This window comes from Colletotrichum tamarilloi (genome assembly GCF_030869305.1).
Source record: "Colletotrichum tamarilloi strain Tom-12 chromosome Unknown Scaffold_137.1, whole genome shotgun sequence".
In the NCBI taxonomy this organism is placed as follows: domain Eukaryota; kingdom Fungi; phylum Ascomycota; class Sordariomycetes; order Glomerellales; family Glomerellaceae; genus Colletotrichum; species Colletotrichum tamarilloi.
This window is the reverse complement of record NW_026849520.1, coordinates 48562-66248: the sequence shown is the minus strand read 5'-3', so window position 1 is coordinate 66248 and position 17687 is coordinate 48562. Positions and strand designations below refer to the sequence as shown.

The following is a 17687-nucleotide window of genomic DNA, read 5'->3' as shown; positions in this document are numbered from 1 at the left end:
AGTTCGCAAGGTTGGCAAACCAAATGTCCAATTGACTCTGAGCGAGGCTTGAGAACACAAAGCGTCCCCGGCGGAGCTCGGGGACTCCAGCTGCAAGAGGGAGGTGGGAAGTCATCACGCCCGCCCGGAAGATGGGGCCGGTGTTCATGGAATCGACTCAAGGGTCTTTTGCCAAGCAGTACGGTGGGGCGTTTGCGAACAAGGGTTCAGCTTACTGTCTGTGCAAATGAACTTCGACAGAAACTCAGAAAAGTGCAGACATAGAGGTTGAGGATGGTTCAACAAGGTTGACGAAGTGTTCTACTTTAGGTATGTCATTACGTACAAGATTTTGGTTGCTTACTGGCTTCGCCGCTTCACGTGGGTGGTTCCATTGGCCGCTTTGCGAATTGATGCCGCATACGGCATTCCGGATGGATCTTGTGAGATTGCGCCTTATATCTGACAGGATACGCGACCTAGGCTGGCCGGCGAGCTAATGCACACCGTTAGTGACGTGACGGGCCGACCCCTACTTCGCAGACCTTGCGGCTTCGCGGTTGCTGGACTCCTCTTTTTGCTTATTTCTTGTGTAAAACCCTGGTGTCCTACCTTTCAAGGACGACTTTCGTTGACTCTCTCTCATTGGTGAGGTTGGTCTGGGGGAAGGTTATCGTCAGAGTCAGGGGCCTTTGCCTTCCATCGCGTGGAGGTGAAAATTTTGCTATTTCTGCTTTTAGCTACTCTTGTACCAAGCAAAGTCCTTTCCCGCGATTGGAAGTGCCTTTGAGAAGTATCTCGTCTTCCCCTCTCTTGTCGGCCTACATACAACATCTATCTAAGAACTCGAATCGAGGCCATAGATCGCCAATTCCTTGCTGAATATCTGGCCCAGACAAGGATTCCCACAATTGCCCGCCTGCCCACCAGCATGGCAAATCCACAAGAAGTTGACCCGCCCGACTGGAGGGGACCAGATGACCCAGACTGTCCATACAACTGGCCGTTGTGGAAGCGCATCTACAGCACCAGTATTCCAGCTTTTCTTTGTGTTAACGTGTAAGCGCAACCCTCTCCGAAGACAACTCGAAGGCTCTGACTTAAATCTACTCGCCCAGGTCATTCGCCTCTTCCGTCTACACCTCTGGCGCCAACGATGTGTCGGAAAAGTTTGGAGTGTCACATACTGCGTCTCTTCTCGGCCTTTCCCTCTTCCTCTGGGCCCTCGGTCTTGGTGCCATCATAGCCGCACCCGTGAGTGAATACTATGGCCGCAGGGTCGTCTATCTCAGCACCGTCCCAGTCTTTGGACTATTCATCCTGGGCTCGGGACTGGCACAGAACTTCACGACACTGATTGCGTGTCGCTTCTTCGCCGGCTTCTTTGGTAGTGCCGTTGTTTCCGTCGGTGGCGGGACGAACGCCGATCTATGGCCACCCGCACTGGCGGGACTCGTCTATCCTTTCTACTTTGTATCTCCATTCCTCGGACCGGCTTTTGGTAAGAAATTATCTCGCCGTTCTCTTATGAATTCGTCTTTAACGGTCAAGTCTAGGGCCTGTTATCGGCGGCTTTCTGGCTGAGGAGAAGGACTTTCGGTGGCTTGAATGGGTCGTCCTCTTCATGGTGGCCTTCAACTATATCTATGCCCTTCCACAATTCGAGACATACAAGAAGACTATCCTCCAGAAACGTATGCGTGCTGAGAAGCAGTCCGATGCGCCTCAAGCTCATTCGCCAAAGGTCGCCCTCCCTTCGAGTGCAATCATCCAACGTATCGTCCTCAAACCTTTCAAGATGCTCTTTGTCGAGTCCATCGTGCTCTTCATGACCATCTATATGGCATTCAACTTCGCTGTCTTTTACAGCTTTTTTGCAGCCTTTCCCTACGTTTTTGGGGGCCACTACGGCTTCACCCCAGGGCAGCAAGGTCTCACTTTCATCTCTATCGCATTAGGCTGCGTCATTGGCTTCTTAGCTGTGGTCTACATCGACCGCAAGACCTACCCTGCGCTGGAGGCGAAATATGGAGTCGGCGCGGTGCCCCCAGAGTATCGCCTCTACGGTGCTATGGTCGGCTGCGCGCTCAATCCGGCCAGCCTGTTCTGGTTCGGGTGGACAGCCGACAAGGGTGTCTACTGGCTCAGTCCAGTCATTGCGTCTGTGCCATTTGCCGTGGGCAACATTATGGTCTATAGCAGCGGCGCACTGTACATCATGAACTCCTATGGTTCGTTGCATGGCGCGAGCGCTCTCAGTGCTAACAGCCTTCTGAGGTATGCGGGCGGAGGTGCGTTTCCGCTGTTCACGGTGCAAATGTTCTCCTCCATGGGGATCGGGTGGGCGAGCAGTCTGTTAGGCTTTGTCTCGGTAGTTTTGGTGCCAGTACCATGGGTGCTATACAAGTACGGGAGCAGAATTAGGGCTCATAGTCAGTATATCACGATTAAGGAGCCAACGTCTGGCAACCAGACTTCGTTGGAGGAGATGACAAGCGAAGACACAGAGAGTTGATGACCCGGCGGTAATCGGGCGAAGAAAGCTTGGGAAATGATAGACTCGCGCCGAAGTGACACTGAGACGGCCGTGAAGCTCCAGGCTGTCAGGATGCATGATTCAAAATTAGAATGAGATGGGCAGCTTCAGTCAGCAACGGCCACATAACTAGCTTCCGGGAAGACATTCGCATAGGAAGGGACCCGTATTCGTTAACGAATCCCTGTGAAAAAGCGTGATAAATTCGCCCCCCCCACGATGGAGGCGATGTAATGTTGCCTATTGTGTCAGGCGGAAGCAGAATCGTGGAGCCAGTTTAGCCCTACGGCTGTCGAGTCAAGTCACCTGGGGGTTCCAGGTATCTCATCTCGAAGAGTAGATTTATAAGTCAGTGGCGCTTCTCACATGAGTTTGCCCTTGTGATAGACCATATCGCACTTCTTGACGCTTCAACTTCCTTGCAAAGACGAGTCATTTTCATTAAGCAAGCCATCGTAAGCACTGCATACAATGGGCTCCATTCCGACTCCTGACCCGGTCCGACTGGCCATTCTCGTTACAGATGAGCCGCTGCCTAGCGTATCGGCCAAGCTAGGCCGCTTCGACACCATCTTCACGACACTTCTCAGAAATGCATGCGAAAGCCTCGACCCACCGCAGGCACTAGGGTCCCAGCTCGCGCTGACTTCGTACGACGTAGTGGCTGAAGACGGTGTGGATGCCGCTTACCCCGAGCCTGAGGATGTCGATGCCGTGCTCATCACGGGATCCCGGCATTCGGCTTACGCGGACTATGAATGGATTGTGAGGCTGACGGCTTTCACTCGGAAGCTTCTGCATGAGGGCCGTGTTCGCGTCATTGGTGTTTGCTTCGGACACCAGATCGTTGCTCGCGCCCTTGGTGCACAGGTTGCCCGGTCCCCCGGAGGTTGGGAGCTGTCTGTCACGGAGCTGGAGTTGACAGACGAGGGCAAAAAGGTGTTTGGGACTGAGAGCCTGGTACGTCCATTCCCTCACTCAAATATGAATGTGGATGAAATCCGTTGTGTCCCCAAATCCCCGGATCCCAAGCTATGCTGACCATGGGGTATTGCAATCATCAGAGCATCTATCAGACACATCGCGATGCAGTTCTCGGCTTGCCTTCTGGTGTCAAATTATTAGCCCACACCAAGCAATGCCCAATCCAAGCCCTATATGTCCCTCGGAGGTTCATCACAGTGCAGGGCCACCCTGAGTTCTCACCTTTCATGATGAGCGAGATGCTACAGATCCGCCATCAGGCCGGCATTATTCCGGAAAAGCCTTTCAAGGACGCCATGTCAAGGTACTCGGATGCTCACGATGGTGTTTCCATTGGGCGAAGTTTTCTACGCTTCTTGAGGGAGTGATGGAAAATCTTTTCTATAAGCCAGTCGTATGTTAATCATACAACATCCACGTCTGCAGAGATCGTTTGGCACAGGGGCCTAGTGAGACGGACATGCTAGGTCGACGCAAGGTACAGGCTCGTTGCGGACATTCATACAAATAATGAATTATGACTATAGTCGTTCATCCTACAAGCGAAAGGAAACATCCATCATTTGTATCGTGACTTTCTACACTCCTCGTATTATATACTCGTCCACTACTAATGATGGAACTCCTCCTTTGCCTATTCAAAGGCACTGGGAGTACCATTGATTTGCGACGGTGCAAGTGTACGGCGACACGCACTGCGTAGGACCAGTCCACCCTTGTCCTCCGCACTGCCCGTACTGCGGGGCCAGGTTCGTCGCCGTAGCCGCGGGTGCGGAGCTGGTTGAAGTTCGGACCGTGGTCGAAGTAGTCAAGGTAGAAGATCTAGCAGAGGAAGTCGAGGAGGTCACAGCGGCCGTGGAGCTCGAAGCCCTACTAGTTGATGTCGGCGCGACAGTGGTCGCGCCACCACCGGAGGAAGCAATAGCGCCAGAGGCGTAAAATGCACCGCGTCCGTTGGTACCGACGTAGACCAGGTTCTCCTCGTTACCGGAGCCGACAAGCTTGGCGCTGTCGATGGCGCCGAAGCTCTGAGTGCCCTGAAGGTCCGTCCAGGAGGCACCAAGGTCGGCGCTGCCATAGAGTCTGCGGCCTGCGGAGCCGGTGCCGAAGGCGTAGAGGTTCCAGTTGGTACCGGAGCCCTTTCCGAGAGCGATCTTGTTCGTGTTGGTGAGGGCGGTGGAGACCTGGGTGAAGGTGACGCCGTAGTCGGTGCTGTGGAAGATTCCAACGTCGGTCGAGACCCAAACGTCGCCGGCCTTGGCCGGGTGGGCTTCGACGTGGCGGATTCCGGTGGCGGAGCCGAAAGAGCCGGAGGTGGTGAACGTTGCGCCGAGGTTAGTGGAGCGGTAGAAGCTGGAGCCGGAGGCGCCGTAGAAGACGGTGTTGTTCTTCTTGTCACTGGCGATGATGGCGCCGGCTGGTATGCTGGAGACGACGGCGAGGGAACCTTGGTTCTGGCTCCTCTGCACTCCGAGAGTTGCGGTCGACCAGAGAATCGTGTCGGCATCGGCAGAGTACGCGACTGTGCCGCCGTACTGCGTCGTGCCGGCGGCGTAGTTAATGTTCCAAGTGGCTCCGCCGTCTGAACTGACAGCCAATTGTTGGGTGCCTGCAGTGTTGCCGACGCGAACGACGTTGGCGACCTTGTTACCAGCGTAGTCGACGCCTACGGAGCTAGCCCACATGGGAGTAGTCCAGGTGGTCTGGGGTGATGTGTCGAGGTTGCTCTTGGCCTTGAATGTGAATCCGTTGTTGTCGTAGTTAGCAACCAACAGCTCTGAGCCTCCGGGAGCACTGGCGAGTTCTTGTATGGACATCTCCTCGATTCCATCTGCGAGAGACTGGATATTGACCTTAGCACCTGTGTCCCAGTTGGTAAGGTCGTGGCCACCGAAAATGGTCAGACCAGTTCCCCACAGCCAGTGGTTTGAGTCGAGGGGATCGATCTCAAGGGATTCAATCATCCAACCCAAATCTTTGGTGTCAACGTCAAGGAAGTTGGTTTTGATCCAAGGAGCCTACTCTTTGTCAGCGCAAGAGCTCTTCCGGACACATGCATTTAATACGTTTTAGTCAAGCGATTTTGCACATACCTTGGGGCTGGTCTGAGCATAACTGATGTTCTGGTTGCCGTCGGTACCCCACGTCCAGATCTTCTTCCATGTCGCCCCAGAATCAGTTGATCTGAACAGTTGCGCATCCGGCCACCAGCTGTTAAGAGTCGCAACCACCAGTGTACCGGGCTTTTGCATATCAAGACCCAGTCCACCTTGATAAGATCAGCATGAGAGCTCTCACGGTCTGGCTTTGCTGATTGGCTTGACGAGTTAGGCAAAATTAAGAACAGGAGCTTACCGAAACCAAAGTACAGGTCGGAGCCTGGCGCGACAGGGGTAATGTCCTTCCAAGTGTTGGCAGTGAGGTCGTATCTCCATACGGAACCTGAAGTACCGTCATAGGGACCAGTACCGTCCGAGTACGTGAGGTAGAGAGCCTATTTCTCCTCATTAAATGGCTGTCAGTCGTTCGGGGAGTGCTTCATCACCTACCTTCTCTGTGGGCTGAATCCTTCCCTTGTGAGGGAAGTATCTGCCAGGCTGGCCAGCAACTGCGGACCAAGTTGAACCGGCGTCGTTAGAGACATAAACGGATGAAGTCGTGTTCTCGGCAACGCCAACAAAGATCCTTGAAGTAGCCCCGCTGAGAGCGGCTGAAGTTGAGTCGAAAGTTACAAAGTTGATGCCCTGGATGTCGCCGCTGTACTCGTTGTCGGCAGGTCCAGCACGGAAGGTGCCAACTGCGGTGAAGGAGGAGACCTTGGAGAAGCTTGTGCCTGAGAAGTGATCGAGTGTCAATCATATGCGCATCGAACTAGATGTTTTTGAATGGACTTGCCTCCGTTGGTACTCTTGTAGAGTCCATTACCACTTCGGGCACCAAAGTAGATGATGTTAGAGTTCTTAGGGTCTACTGCAAGACGCTCGCCATTTCCTCTTCCAGGCATGTTGCCTCCGACCTATTCGGTTGTCAGTGCTTGCGATTGATGAAAGTGGAAGCAACTCTCACCTTGAAAGGCAGGTCAGTGAAGGACCAGGTCGAGCCCTTGTCGGAGCTACGGGCAATTTGTCCATTATTTGGGTCCCTAGGATCTACGTCAATACAGTCAAGCATTTGAGAACGATGCAATGTGCATACCAGCTGTTGGTATACATGCCGACGGCGATGAAGACCTTGTTCGGGTCCTGGGGATCCAGCGCAAGAGCATCGACACCCCACCGGTTCCAGTGAGAATCATCAGCAAAACCGTTGGCGTCGGTCACCGGAGTCCACGAGTCATCGGCATTGAGGCGATACAGCCCGCCAATGTCGGTCCTAGCATACGCTACGCCCTTTGTTGTGGGATGGAATTGAATCGAAGGAACGAATCCTCCACCACCGCCAATCTTGACATTCTTCCAGGTGAAAGCCGCCTGGAGCGGAGCCGCGAGGGCCGCCAGGAGGAGGTTGGCGTACTTCATCCTGAGCCAAAGACTTCTTGTCTTTAAAGGACGACTTGTCGACGGATGAGAGGCGGGCAGTGAAGTCACCTCTGGATCTATACCGGCAGGTGATATAGGATCTTGTAGGGATGTAACAGAAAAGGAGCAAGATCGACGAGGGCGTGGTTCACGCCGGGGCTATAAATGAATGAGTGCCTCTTCCCCATCAACATACCGTCGGATCGCCGGCATCCTAAAGAAACGTATCGGGCCACAAGGCACACTGACAATAAGGTCGACATCAAGAAGCCGGGCAAGACCATCGTGACTCCGCGCCGGAAATGAGACGAGTCAAGACTACAGCTCTCCAAATTCCATCAATCAACTCTCCAAAGCCATGGCCAAGTCAAATGAGGTTGCGGCCCCAAGCTTCCCGACAAGCCGGCCGCACTACTCCCGTTTACCGTTGAAGGAAGGAAAGCTTCCGCTTGGAGGTCCACGAAAGAGGGGCCACTGGGAGCACATAGTGGACGAGCTCATTTGTACACGCAGGTCCCAGGAACAACGTACATAGCCAAGCATTCCCCCCATCCTCTCGGCCCAAGATCGTGATTACCCAAAGAGGAAATCGAGGCCTGTCATCCGGGTCATCACATGATGGTTACCACCCTCCCTCTGTGGGATGACCGCGGTCTGCAATTACCGTCATGGCGTGATGCAAGACAGACAGCTGGTCCCTTGGATTTGGTTCTTGACACCCCCAGAAAGCCGTCAGGGACGCGTCCCGTCGTTTCCGTATAGTCGGCTCGCCCACGTTAGCCGCGGTGGACCGGCAAACTTATTTGGCTCTTTGGCGATGGGGGTCTGCAGACTGCACGACGGACGGGCCAAGTCCCAAGATTCGGATCCCAGAGGATCTGCTTTCCCCATGGGCGCAATGTGAAGAGCATGGGACCTGGCCAGAAGCGGGAAGCGGTAGATGGCTGAGTTGAGAAGAGATGAATTTGGAACAACGACGAGGGTAGTTCGCCCAGACGGCGGGAATGGGGGCATTCGATTGGCGGAGCCCCGTCGGGAATGCGTGGTGGTGGGGTGGCATGGCTCGGTGTAACATTCATACCAAGTCTGGTACGGAGCGAGTGCAGTGACGAGAGTCAGTTTCTCCAAAAATTGAACGATATAACGGAGTCTCCAAATCAATATTATTCATCAATCCCACCAGAAGCGGGATATGAAAAGGATTTGTTATATAAATTAGGGGGTATCGTGGAAGAAGCGTCGAGCATAAGTACCTAAGTTGGGAGGTAGCCCAGTGTCTCCATGCTCTCTGTCATCTCTTTTCTTCCTTCCATTATTTCATCTCTCATTTCATCCTTTCTTTATTTCTTTCAATGATCAAGTGACCGGATGGACTATGTATAGTACTCAAGGCATTGTCACTTAGATACCAGAAGTGGTCGTACCGACGTTGACGACATTACCAGCCTCGTCGACAGCAACCTTTGTCTTCTTGGTTGACTCTTTCCTCGGGTTGGGCGCCTCAAAGATGGACTTGAGCTCTTCCAGCGTCTTGCCAGCCGTTTCAACAAAGAAGAAGTAGATGATTGCCATTTCAATGCACTAAATTCGTCAGCAACCGTCACAGCCAATGTCAAAAAGTGTTGGTATGAACTTACAATCCAGGCAATGTACACAAGGTACAATTTCCACGCAATCTTCTCCATACCGACGGAGATACCGTAGGTGTTGATCATGATAGCGACATTGAGGAATAGGAAGGAAAGTCCAGATCCCTTGGCGCGGGTGCGGTTCTCGAGACACTCGACAGCATATAGCGTCTGAAGCGGCGTAAAACCCCAGGCGAAGCAGATACCAAAGACGTAAATGGAGACAATGACGCCGTACGAGAGGTTCTTGTGGTTGGCCGACTCGGCGGTGAAGGCCGTGAGCATGATATATGAGGCGAGCGAGCCGGCCAAGCCAGCCAGCATCATGAAGCGCCGGCCGAGCTTGTCGAGGAGGGTCGCGCCCCAGATAGCAGCGATCATAGAGAAGATGGGGTTGATGGCGTTGAGGAGGAGTTGGGTGTTGTCGTCGGTGATGCCGGCTTGCTTGAACATCTCGGGCATGAAGTAGGATACGACGTTGTTTCCGCTATGATGAGAGCATAGTCAGTCAAATGGCCAAACGCTGCAAAGTTCGCTGGTAAAAGGGTATTACTTACGACCACTGGCCGATGAAGGCCATGGCAATAACCATGAAGAGTCTGTATCGGCGGGCCTTAGTGTTGAAGAGCTCCTTCATCTGCCACCAGGGGTTCTCGTCGGTAGTCGAGTGATGATCCTCAATGATCTCGCGGTACTGGAGCTGCACGACGGGGGAGTTTACGTCGCCGTCACCGTGGTACTTGGCCAGGATCGCGAGCGCCTCCTCTGCGCGGTCCTTCGAGATGAGCCATCTAGGACTTTCGGGGAAGAACATGATGAATATCATGACTACTCCAGGCATAGCGGCCTGGACGACGGTGGGGATTCGCCATGCCCAGCTTGTCTTGATGTGGTGGTTCGATCCGTACTATCGTGGTCAGTTAGGATGTTTGGCCGCCATGGCACATAGTGGTGATACTCACGGTAGTCCAACCGGCCAAAATGTTTCCAAGCCACCAAAAGTTGTTGTAGAGACCAGCCATGGTTCCACGGGCGGAAGGATGCGCCAGCTCGACGACGTAAGCAGGTCCAGCAGCAGAAGCGACTATGGAATGTTAGAGATCTGGATTCGCGTGATTGCTGGTGAGAAGGAGGGCGACATACGAGAAGCTCCAAAGCCGAGAACAAATCGGCCTGCCACGAACTGTCCCAGGTGTTGAGCAGGTGCTTGGATAGCGGTGCCAATGAGAACAATGAAGCAGCCGATGAAGATGCACCATCTTCGACCCCAGCCATCTGCGATCATGCCGCAGAACGGGAAACTGCAAATTTGGCCGACTTGGTAGATCATGAAGACGATACCAGTTGTGGAACCGGCGCTCGAAAGTCCGAAGGTCTCTTGATAGGGTGGCATGGCGTTGATCGCTCCCATGAGGGACGAGTCTTGAGAAATATCGTTAGCTGATAAACGTACATCCGATCAACTGCGTGGTGTGTAAACTCACCGAAGCCGTTCATGGTTGACACCTGATGGATAGCATATTCATTAGCTCATCTCAACCGACATTGTAGGTTCAGAAAGTCTTACAAGATAGCCGATCGCCATGATGCCGTACAACTTGATCATATTGGGCGACCACCAGTTCACTTGCTGCTCCGCCGTGGCGGCAGCCAACGCGACGGAGGCGGCATTGATCTCCTTCACTTCGCCGACGGCGGCCTTTTCATCGTACGCGGGTGGCTCATTGTCGTGTTCGACCACCGCCTGGCCCTTGAATTCGTCTTCGAGTTTTGCCATTGTGGCTCCGGGATTGGGCAACTGGACCGCAGCGTGCTCGTTCTCTGCTGTTTTGTTCGAAAGTGGCAACGGGAGAGGAAGCAGACGCGCGCGAGAGAGATGCGCGAGATGGGCCGATTCTTTTAAAGAGGAAAGCAAAAATCTGGCCAAGGCATGGGATCAACAGACAGGGACGCTTGTCAACGCGGGCCCAACCAACGGGTCGGTATCCATCCTCGAACTACCGTTACATGAGTTTCCCCATCTTGCGGTGCTCCCACACACCGTAAACCCGGCCCCCAGTCCCAGCTTTGGATATGGGGTGAACGTTGGTGGTGTTCCCCACATGGCGAGAGACAACCAGGCAATGGGCTGGTTTACACGGGGAACACGGAGCCGCGGCACGTGGACGAGAAGCGGAGTCTTGCGGCGACTTGACGGGGCTCAAGAGAAAAGGTTATGATATGATCCGTTCTTGCGCTCGCAAGTCGTTACTAGCAGTTCAATCGCCAATCCTGTAGCACTTGGTAAAGACGGCGCCAACTTTGAAAGACTGATCTCCTCCGCACAGCTTCGCCTCCTCATGGTTACCCCATCTCGCCTGGATTTCGACCCCAGGTATCGGAGAAGATCCAATCCTAGCGTGGCAGAAATTACAATGCGACGTGTGATTCGTGTGGTTATCCATGTCGGCTCTTGATGCAAGGCAGCACGAGAGACCCGAGATGGGCTGCTGGTGAGGGGAAGCGCAGCTCAAAGTGTACATGCGACGCGCCGGTTTCCGGTTTGGACGATGAGCAGCGTCAGCCAAGGCATGTCGAACCAACAGAGAGATGGTGGCGGCGGCAGGCCGATGCAGTGCCCGGCACGATGCCCGGCAAAAAAGTCCGGTACGCTACTCTGGAGCAAGTTTAGGCCGTGACGGATGCGGCGCAGTGAGATCAAGAACGCGTTGCCGCAAGTCCAAACTGTTCAAACACGCGCTACGGAGTACTGCAGTGCAGTATCCGTAGTAGGGATACAATGTTAAGCCTGTCACGGAAGAACGCCGAGACTAACGACCCATGACCAGATGGTTGGGCGAGCCGCGACGGAAAAGAGGCAAAATAAGAGAAGGAGAAAAGTAAAAAGCTCGGGAAAAGGAGGAACGAAGACCGGGTGGAGAGGCTCCCCCGAACCCCAGACGGGGTTGAAGGCCGAGGCCACAGTTCGGCGCTAGCACCGACTGGGGAATTGCGGGTCCGGGGATTGGGTGTTGGACCCTGGCGGAACGTACCGCTTCATGAGGAGAAGCAAAGGATTGGTCGCTGAACACGCTGGAGGAATGGAGAAATTCTCGGATGGAGCCCCAGCATGACTCGGGAGTTGGTCTAGAACAGAAAGCAAACGGCTCGTGTAACGCAGGGGATTCGGGCTGGTCTGGTGATGCGTGGAGCGGTTGATATATCATCCTTTGAAAAGAGCAACGGTTCCCACCATTGTGAAGTTAGGTTTGAAGAAGTTGCCTAAGGTGCTCACAGTCGGACCTGAGGCCGAGGATATCCGAAATGCTCCCGGCCGGTGCTTTGTTCCACCTCAGGCACCCAGACCTTCCAGGTGTTTCGTCGACATCCCAAGAGCGAAACAGGCATTGACATGTCACGTGCATCTATGTTTCCCTGTTGCCTTACTTGTGGCCTCAGGACTCAGGGCGAATTTAGGTAATCCTCAGGCCCCCAAGTTTAAACTCCAACTCTGAAGCATTACCTAAGCTCCTCTCGACCAATCATCAGCTACCCCGCTTCCCCGAATCCTTCCCCTTGCAGCTGTTCCCTCGTGATTCCCCCGCACTCCCTGACGCTGCACCGTCTCAGGTCGGGTGCTCAGGTGACGTTCCTGACCGTGGAATCCTGACACCTGGGAGCTCGGCTCGTATGAAGATGGTGCCAGAGCTCACCAGCTCCGACCCCAAAGCTCCAATCGCCAGTGTACTCCTCCACTTCCACAATCTCCAGGACACCACTTTCAAACCTCTATCCACTCTCAACAGCTCATTATCGTGTGAAATTAACCTGCTATCTACACTACTCCATATACCACCACGCTACTCGAGATACCGACTTGCATGCCCCGTCAATTCCTCATCTCCGTTCATCGTGTCTCCACTGTCCCCGTCTTTGTCCGTCCCTTGAACCCACATCCGCATCCTCCTCCGCCTCGGTCACCGGTGCCGAGCTCTGTACTACCACCACCATGTCCGACATCTCCGATGACTACGTCGACATCTCTTCCGAGACTGACCTCCATCTGAGTGTCTACATGGAGAAGCTAGGCCGCCATCGTCGTCTAGGTAGCTCTTCAAGTGAGGGATCATCATCCACAGCCGGACCCTCCAGACAAAAGACAACCTCCACTGTTGTTGAAGCTCCAACTCACTCGTTCCCAAAGAGCCTTCCCGATTGGAGCAACCTCAAAGTGCTCCATCGCAACACCCTTCCACCACGGAGCTACTTCTTCCTGTACAATACCGAAGAGGACGCCCTTACTAGGGATACATCCAAGTCCAAGTCACTCCTACTTTCCGGAAAATGGAAATTCCACCTGACAACATCGCCTTTCCATGAACCTCGGGACTTCTACAAGACCGACTATGACACCTCGGAGTGGGACGACATTGTCGTACCTGGCATGTGGCAATGCCAGGGCTACGGCAAGGGTCCTCAATATACCAATCTCAACTTTCCCTGGCCCGTTGATGCGCCCAACATTCCCTACGATGACAATGAATGCGGCCGACATGTGACGACCTTCAAAGTTGGTGACGATTTTGCGGACCACCAGCTGAGACTACGCTTCGAGGGTGTCGACTCTGCCTTCACCGTCTGGGTCAATGGCAAGGAAGTCGGCTATTCCCAAGGAGCTCGTAATCCCAGCGAGTTCGACGTCACGGACTTTGTCAAGGTCGGCGAGGACAACATTCTTGCCGTCGAGGTCTACCAGAGATGCGACGGCACATACCTCGAGGATCAGGACCAGTGGTGGCTCAGCGGCATTTTCAGAGATGTCTACCTCCACGCTTTCCCCAAGTTCCATCCAATCGACTACCACGTTCACACTCTGCTGGACGATGACTACAAGGATGCCACCTTGAAGGTCGACGTCGAGATGAGCCAGGGCGCTTACGTCGATATGAAGCTCCTTGACGCTGATGGCAAGCTCATCGCCAAGGACATGAAGATCTTTGACCGACACAATAGCTTCGACATCCGCGTCAAGAACCCACACAAGTGGACGGCCGAGACTCCATACCTCTACACCCTAGTCCTCAACTTCAAGAAGTGCAGCCTGGTTCAGCGCGTGGGTTTCCGTCGCGCGGAGCTGATCAAGGGGGTCTTCAGCGTAAACGGCGATCCCATCAAGATCCGTGGCGTGAACCGCCACGAGCATCACCCAGACTCGGGCCGCGCCGTGCCTTACGACTTCTTGAAGCGCGACCTGCTCTTGATGAAACACTTCAACGTCAACGGCATCCGTACCTCTCACTACATCAATGACCCCCGCCTCTACGACCTCGCAGACGAGCTCGGCATTTGGATCCTCGACGAGGCTGACCTCGAGTGCCACGGCTTCGGCGTCCTCGGAAACGCGGGCGAAAGCTGGGCCACAGATAACCCAGATTGGAGAGAGGCCTACGAGGATCGCGCGAGGCAGATGGTCCAGCGCGACAAGAACCACGCCTCGGTCATCCTGTGGTCTTTGGGCAACGAGTCCTTCTATGGGCAGAACCACCAGCACATGTACGACGTGATCAAGAGTATCGACAAGTCACGTCTGGTACACTACGAGGGTGACTGGAATGCGTCGACTGCGGATATCTACAGCAGGATGTACGCCTCTGCCGAGGACATTATTAACACGGCGTCACAGAAGGACTGGGCCAAGCCGCTCGTGCTGTGCGAGTACATTCACGCCATGGGCAACGGCCCCGGTGGTATCAAGGAGTACATTGACGCCTTCTACAAGTATCCGCGATTGATGGGAGGTTTTGTTTGGGAATGGGCCAACCACGTAAGACTAGAAGCTCTCCAACATCGCTCGAACACGTACTAACAATACCCAGGGCCTCCGTACGACGAACGATGATGGTGAGGAATACATGGGCTACGGGGGTGACTTTGGCGATGTCCCCAACGACTACAACTTTGTCTTTGACGGCCTCTGCTTCGCCAATCACACGCCTACCCCGGGCCTGGTCGAGTATGGCAAGGCCATTGAGCCCGTTCAGACGCTCGAGATCAAGGGCAATGAGGTCACCATCATCAACCGCTACGATATCGTATCCTTGGACCATCTCACAGCCACCTGGCACATCGTTGCGGACGGTATGGTCATCGGCGGCGACCAGGAGGTCGAAATCCCCAAAGGTTTGTTGCCCATTTCTTTCTTGTCCCCGATCCCTTCCATACAGCTCATCTGACACATCATAGGCATCAAACCTCACACCAAGGCGCACCTCAAGATCAAGGGTCTTCCCAAGAACCTCACCGCCGAGGCCTACCTCCACATCGACTTCTTCCTCACCAAAGGCACAAATTGGGCCAAAAAAGGCCATCGTGTCGCCTTTGGCCAAGTCGCCCTCTCCAAGGCCCCCTCCATGGCCACAATCCTCTCCTCCCTCTCCAACCCCTTCCTCGACCCCGTTCCCACCATCCAGCAAACCTCTCCCTCCCTACTCTCTATCACCTCCGCAACAGGCCTCTCAATCTGGGGCCTCGACCTCCAACTCGGCACCCTTACCTCCTGGCGTAAAGCCTCTCACCCTCATATCGAGCTTCTAACCACACCCTTCGTCGTGGACTTTTACCGCGCCCTCACCGACAACGACCGCGGTGGCCGCTTCGGGCAGCAATGGGAGGATCGCCGACTGCATCAGACGAGCCACAACATCAAGCGCGTAGAATGGCGCAAGGAGAAGCACGGTCTTATCGTCAACGTCCACTCCCGCATCGCGCCGCCCGTCCTCGCGTGGGGCGTCGACATCTACACCACCTACACCTTCCACGGCGAGGCCATCTACATCAAGATAAAGGGCAAGCCCAGCGGTCCGCTGGTGCCGGATACCTTTGCCCGCATCGGCTTCACTTTCGGCCTCAAGAACGTGGAGAAGGTCGCGTGGTGGGGCCGTGGGCCCGGCGAGAGCTACTCGGACAAGAAGATGGCGCAGGCCTTTGGGAACTGGGAGGAGACGGTCGACGACCTGTTTGTGGACTACGAGTTCCCGCAGGACGGCGGCAACAGGACCGATGTCCGGTGGGTCGAGTTCCGCGGACAGCTGCCCGATGAAGAGGGCGTGGTCGACAAGAGCAAGCCCGCTGAGCGTCTCATTCGCGCCCGCTACGGCGATCTGGAAGGTGCCTCCTTCTCGGCCATGCACTACACCACCAAGGACCTGGACGAGTGCAAGCACCCGTACGAGCTGCACAAGCGCAAGCGGGAGGACACGGTCGTCAGGCTGGACTGGGCGCATCACGGTCTCGGGACGGGGTCCTGTGGGCCGGCGACGCTGCCGCAGTATGAGCTCAAGAGCAAGGATTTTAAGTTTGAGCTTGTTCTGGATTAGTCGTGGGATCAATGTACATGTAGCTTAAAGTTGAGACTGACATGAAATTGTAAAATATGTTCCTTCACTTTGCTGAGATATTCCAATTTCTGGGATGATCAACGTCATGTTACCGTATTCCCGGTACCCTTTCCACCAGACCTATCCCCTCCCGTATCAAACATACTGATACGCCCCAATCTCAACCTTACTCTCCACAAGAATCAACCCCTCCATAGCCGTACACTGACTGTCCCAATCAACACCCCACTCCCGATGCCCATGCTGCGACGTCCACCGCACCCTCACAAAGGAATGCTTCTTGCCCTCGATCGGACACGAGTAAAAGAACGGCCTTGCCGACGCGGCCGGGTCGCCGAGGTTGATGAATTTGACGAGGCGGAGCTTCTTGGTCGCGTCCGCCGGGTCCCAGATCTCGACAGCCTCAAAGCAGTTGAAGTTGGAGCCTTGAGGCATGGTGTTCCAGGTGAGGGCGTCGCCTGCGGTGTAGCTTATTACGCCGAAGGGGTCGAGGTAGACGAGTTGGCCTGGAGACATCATGGACTGTGAGGGAGGGGTGTTAAGTCGAGTGTAAGGTAATTGAGGAGAATAGTAGAGTAGGGAAAAACGGGAGGTGACTTCTGAAGAGGGAGTGTGTGGGAAAACGAACCTTCATCCTGCCAAAGGAGCCGTCTACGACGGTGGTGTTGCCTGGTGGGCAGGAGCCTCCGCTGAAGTCTGGGCACCAGGTCGTTGGTCTTTCGAGGCCGATCCAGAAGCGTTCTTCTTCGACGTTGACTAGCTGGTCGTGGACTTTTGGTTCGGAGGGGGCGAAGGTCCGGAGTTGGTAGGAGGCGGCGGATGCTAGGGTGCTGATGGCCAGCAGGGAGAGGAATTTGGCCAACATCTTGTCGTTTTAGTCTCACTGTTGTCTACCTTAGCAGTGGTGTTGTTTCCATGCATGAAGCGTTTGAAGTGAGAAAGGAAAGAGAAGTGAGGAGGAGGACGTTGCAAGTCGAGGCAGTTGGTCCGGTCTTATTGCCCGGCTCGTGGACCAGTAAGGTAGATATGGCACGAGTGTTCTATTTCGATTCATAGCAGCCGTCAAGGTAAGCCATAGCCTTCAGCCTACCTTACATGAGCGTTGAATGGCTGACATAGACCCAACGTTCTGGTGGTGAACTGCAGTCGACCAGATAAGTGGAATATTGCCTAGACATCAAACCTTGTTCTCAGTTCAGGTACCATGGACTCGTGCAATCTATTCTCAATTAGAACTAAAGTAAACAAAAGAAAAGTTTCCCGGATTATCGGGACCATTCAGTTGCACGCGATGAGATTCAAGGGCTATGTTGACTTTATTGAAGCTTGTTCGTAAGACGATCATTATGTATATGGTGATTTTTCCCCTAAGAAGGTATTCGCCTAAGACGGCATCCAATAGCTCGCGTCGATTGAAAAAGTGTGGTGTATTCTTTATTCTAGTGCCAATCTTGGAGATCGCGATAGTCTCAGACCTTACGTCTGTTGTAGCTAATGAAAATGAGGTGAAATCGGACTGACGGCACCTATTGCGGATGCAAGTAATCCTCAATCGCCTTCCCCCGAGTCATCATCCCTGGTACTGCAGAGAGAGTGATGTAAATGCAAGCCATGCTATCCGCGCATCCCGTGGATACGATCGCGACTTTAGCTTGCGAAACACGCC

The 17687-nt window shown here is 54.2% G+C and overlaps 6 protein-coding genes across 6 annotated transcripts; 3 read left to right on the top strand and 3 right to left on the bottom strand.

Annotated features, from left to right (window-relative positions):
• Positions 1–910: 910 nt before the first annotated feature.
• On the top strand, positions 911–2494 carry CTAM01_14866 (major facilitator superfamily transporter; the record flags this gene model as incomplete). Its single annotated transcript, XM_060530865.1, has 3 exons — positions 911–1038; positions 1098–1480; positions 1536–2494. The coding sequence occupies 3 exons, from the start codon at positions 911–913 to the stop codon at positions 2492–2494; spliced, it is 1470 nt and encodes a 489-aa protein (XP_060374574.1).
• A 492-nt stretch (positions 2495–2986) lies between these two features.
• On the top strand, positions 2987–3867 carry CTAM01_14865 (glutamine amidotransferase class-I; the record flags this gene model as incomplete). Its single annotated transcript, XM_060530864.1, has 2 exons — positions 2987–3475; positions 3580–3867. 2 exons carry the CDS (start codon positions 2987–2989, stop codon positions 3865–3867), a joined length of 777 nt encoding a protein of 258 aa, XP_060374573.1.
• A 270-nt stretch (positions 3868–4137) lies between these two features.
• On the bottom strand, positions 4138–7017 carry CTAM01_14864 (fungal cellulose binding domain-containing protein; the record flags this gene model as incomplete). Its single annotated transcript, XM_060530863.1, has 7 exons — positions 4138–5517; positions 5593–5768; positions 5855–5993; positions 6049–6332; positions 6407–6515; positions 6566–6641; positions 6695–7017. The coding sequence occupies 7 exons, from the start codon at positions 7015–7017 to the stop codon at positions 4138–4140; spliced, it is 2487 nt and encodes an 828-aa protein (XP_060374572.1).
• A 1401-nt stretch (positions 7018–8418) lies between these two features.
• CTAM01_14863 (uncharacterized protein) lies at positions 8419–10749 on the bottom strand (the record flags this gene model as incomplete). The annotated part of the gene is made up of 8 exons (XM_060530862.1): positions 8419–8598; positions 8655–9132; positions 9203–9552; positions 9608–9729; positions 9789–10067; positions 10130–10151; positions 10213–10564; positions 10685–10749. 8 exons carry the CDS (start codon positions 10747–10749, stop codon positions 8419–8421), a joined length of 1848 nt encoding a protein of 615 aa, XP_060374571.1.
• A 1884-nt stretch (positions 10750–12633) lies between these two features.
• On the top strand, positions 12634–16000 carry CTAM01_14862 (glycosyl hydrolase family 2; the record flags this gene model as incomplete). The annotated part of the gene is made up of 3 exons (XM_060530861.1): positions 12634–14448; positions 14501–14804; positions 14868–16000. 3 exons carry the CDS (start codon positions 12634–12636, stop codon positions 15998–16000), a joined length of 3252 nt encoding a protein of 1083 aa, XP_060374570.1.
• A 156-nt stretch (positions 16001–16156) lies between these two features.
• Positions 16157–16886, bottom strand: CTAM01_14861 (uncharacterized protein; the record flags this gene model as incomplete). Its single annotated transcript, XM_060530860.1, has 2 exons — positions 16157–16543; positions 16650–16886. The coding sequence occupies 2 exons, from the start codon at positions 16884–16886 to the stop codon at positions 16157–16159; spliced, it is 624 nt and encodes a 207-aa protein (XP_060374569.1).
• Positions 16887–17687: the final 801 nt, after the last annotated feature.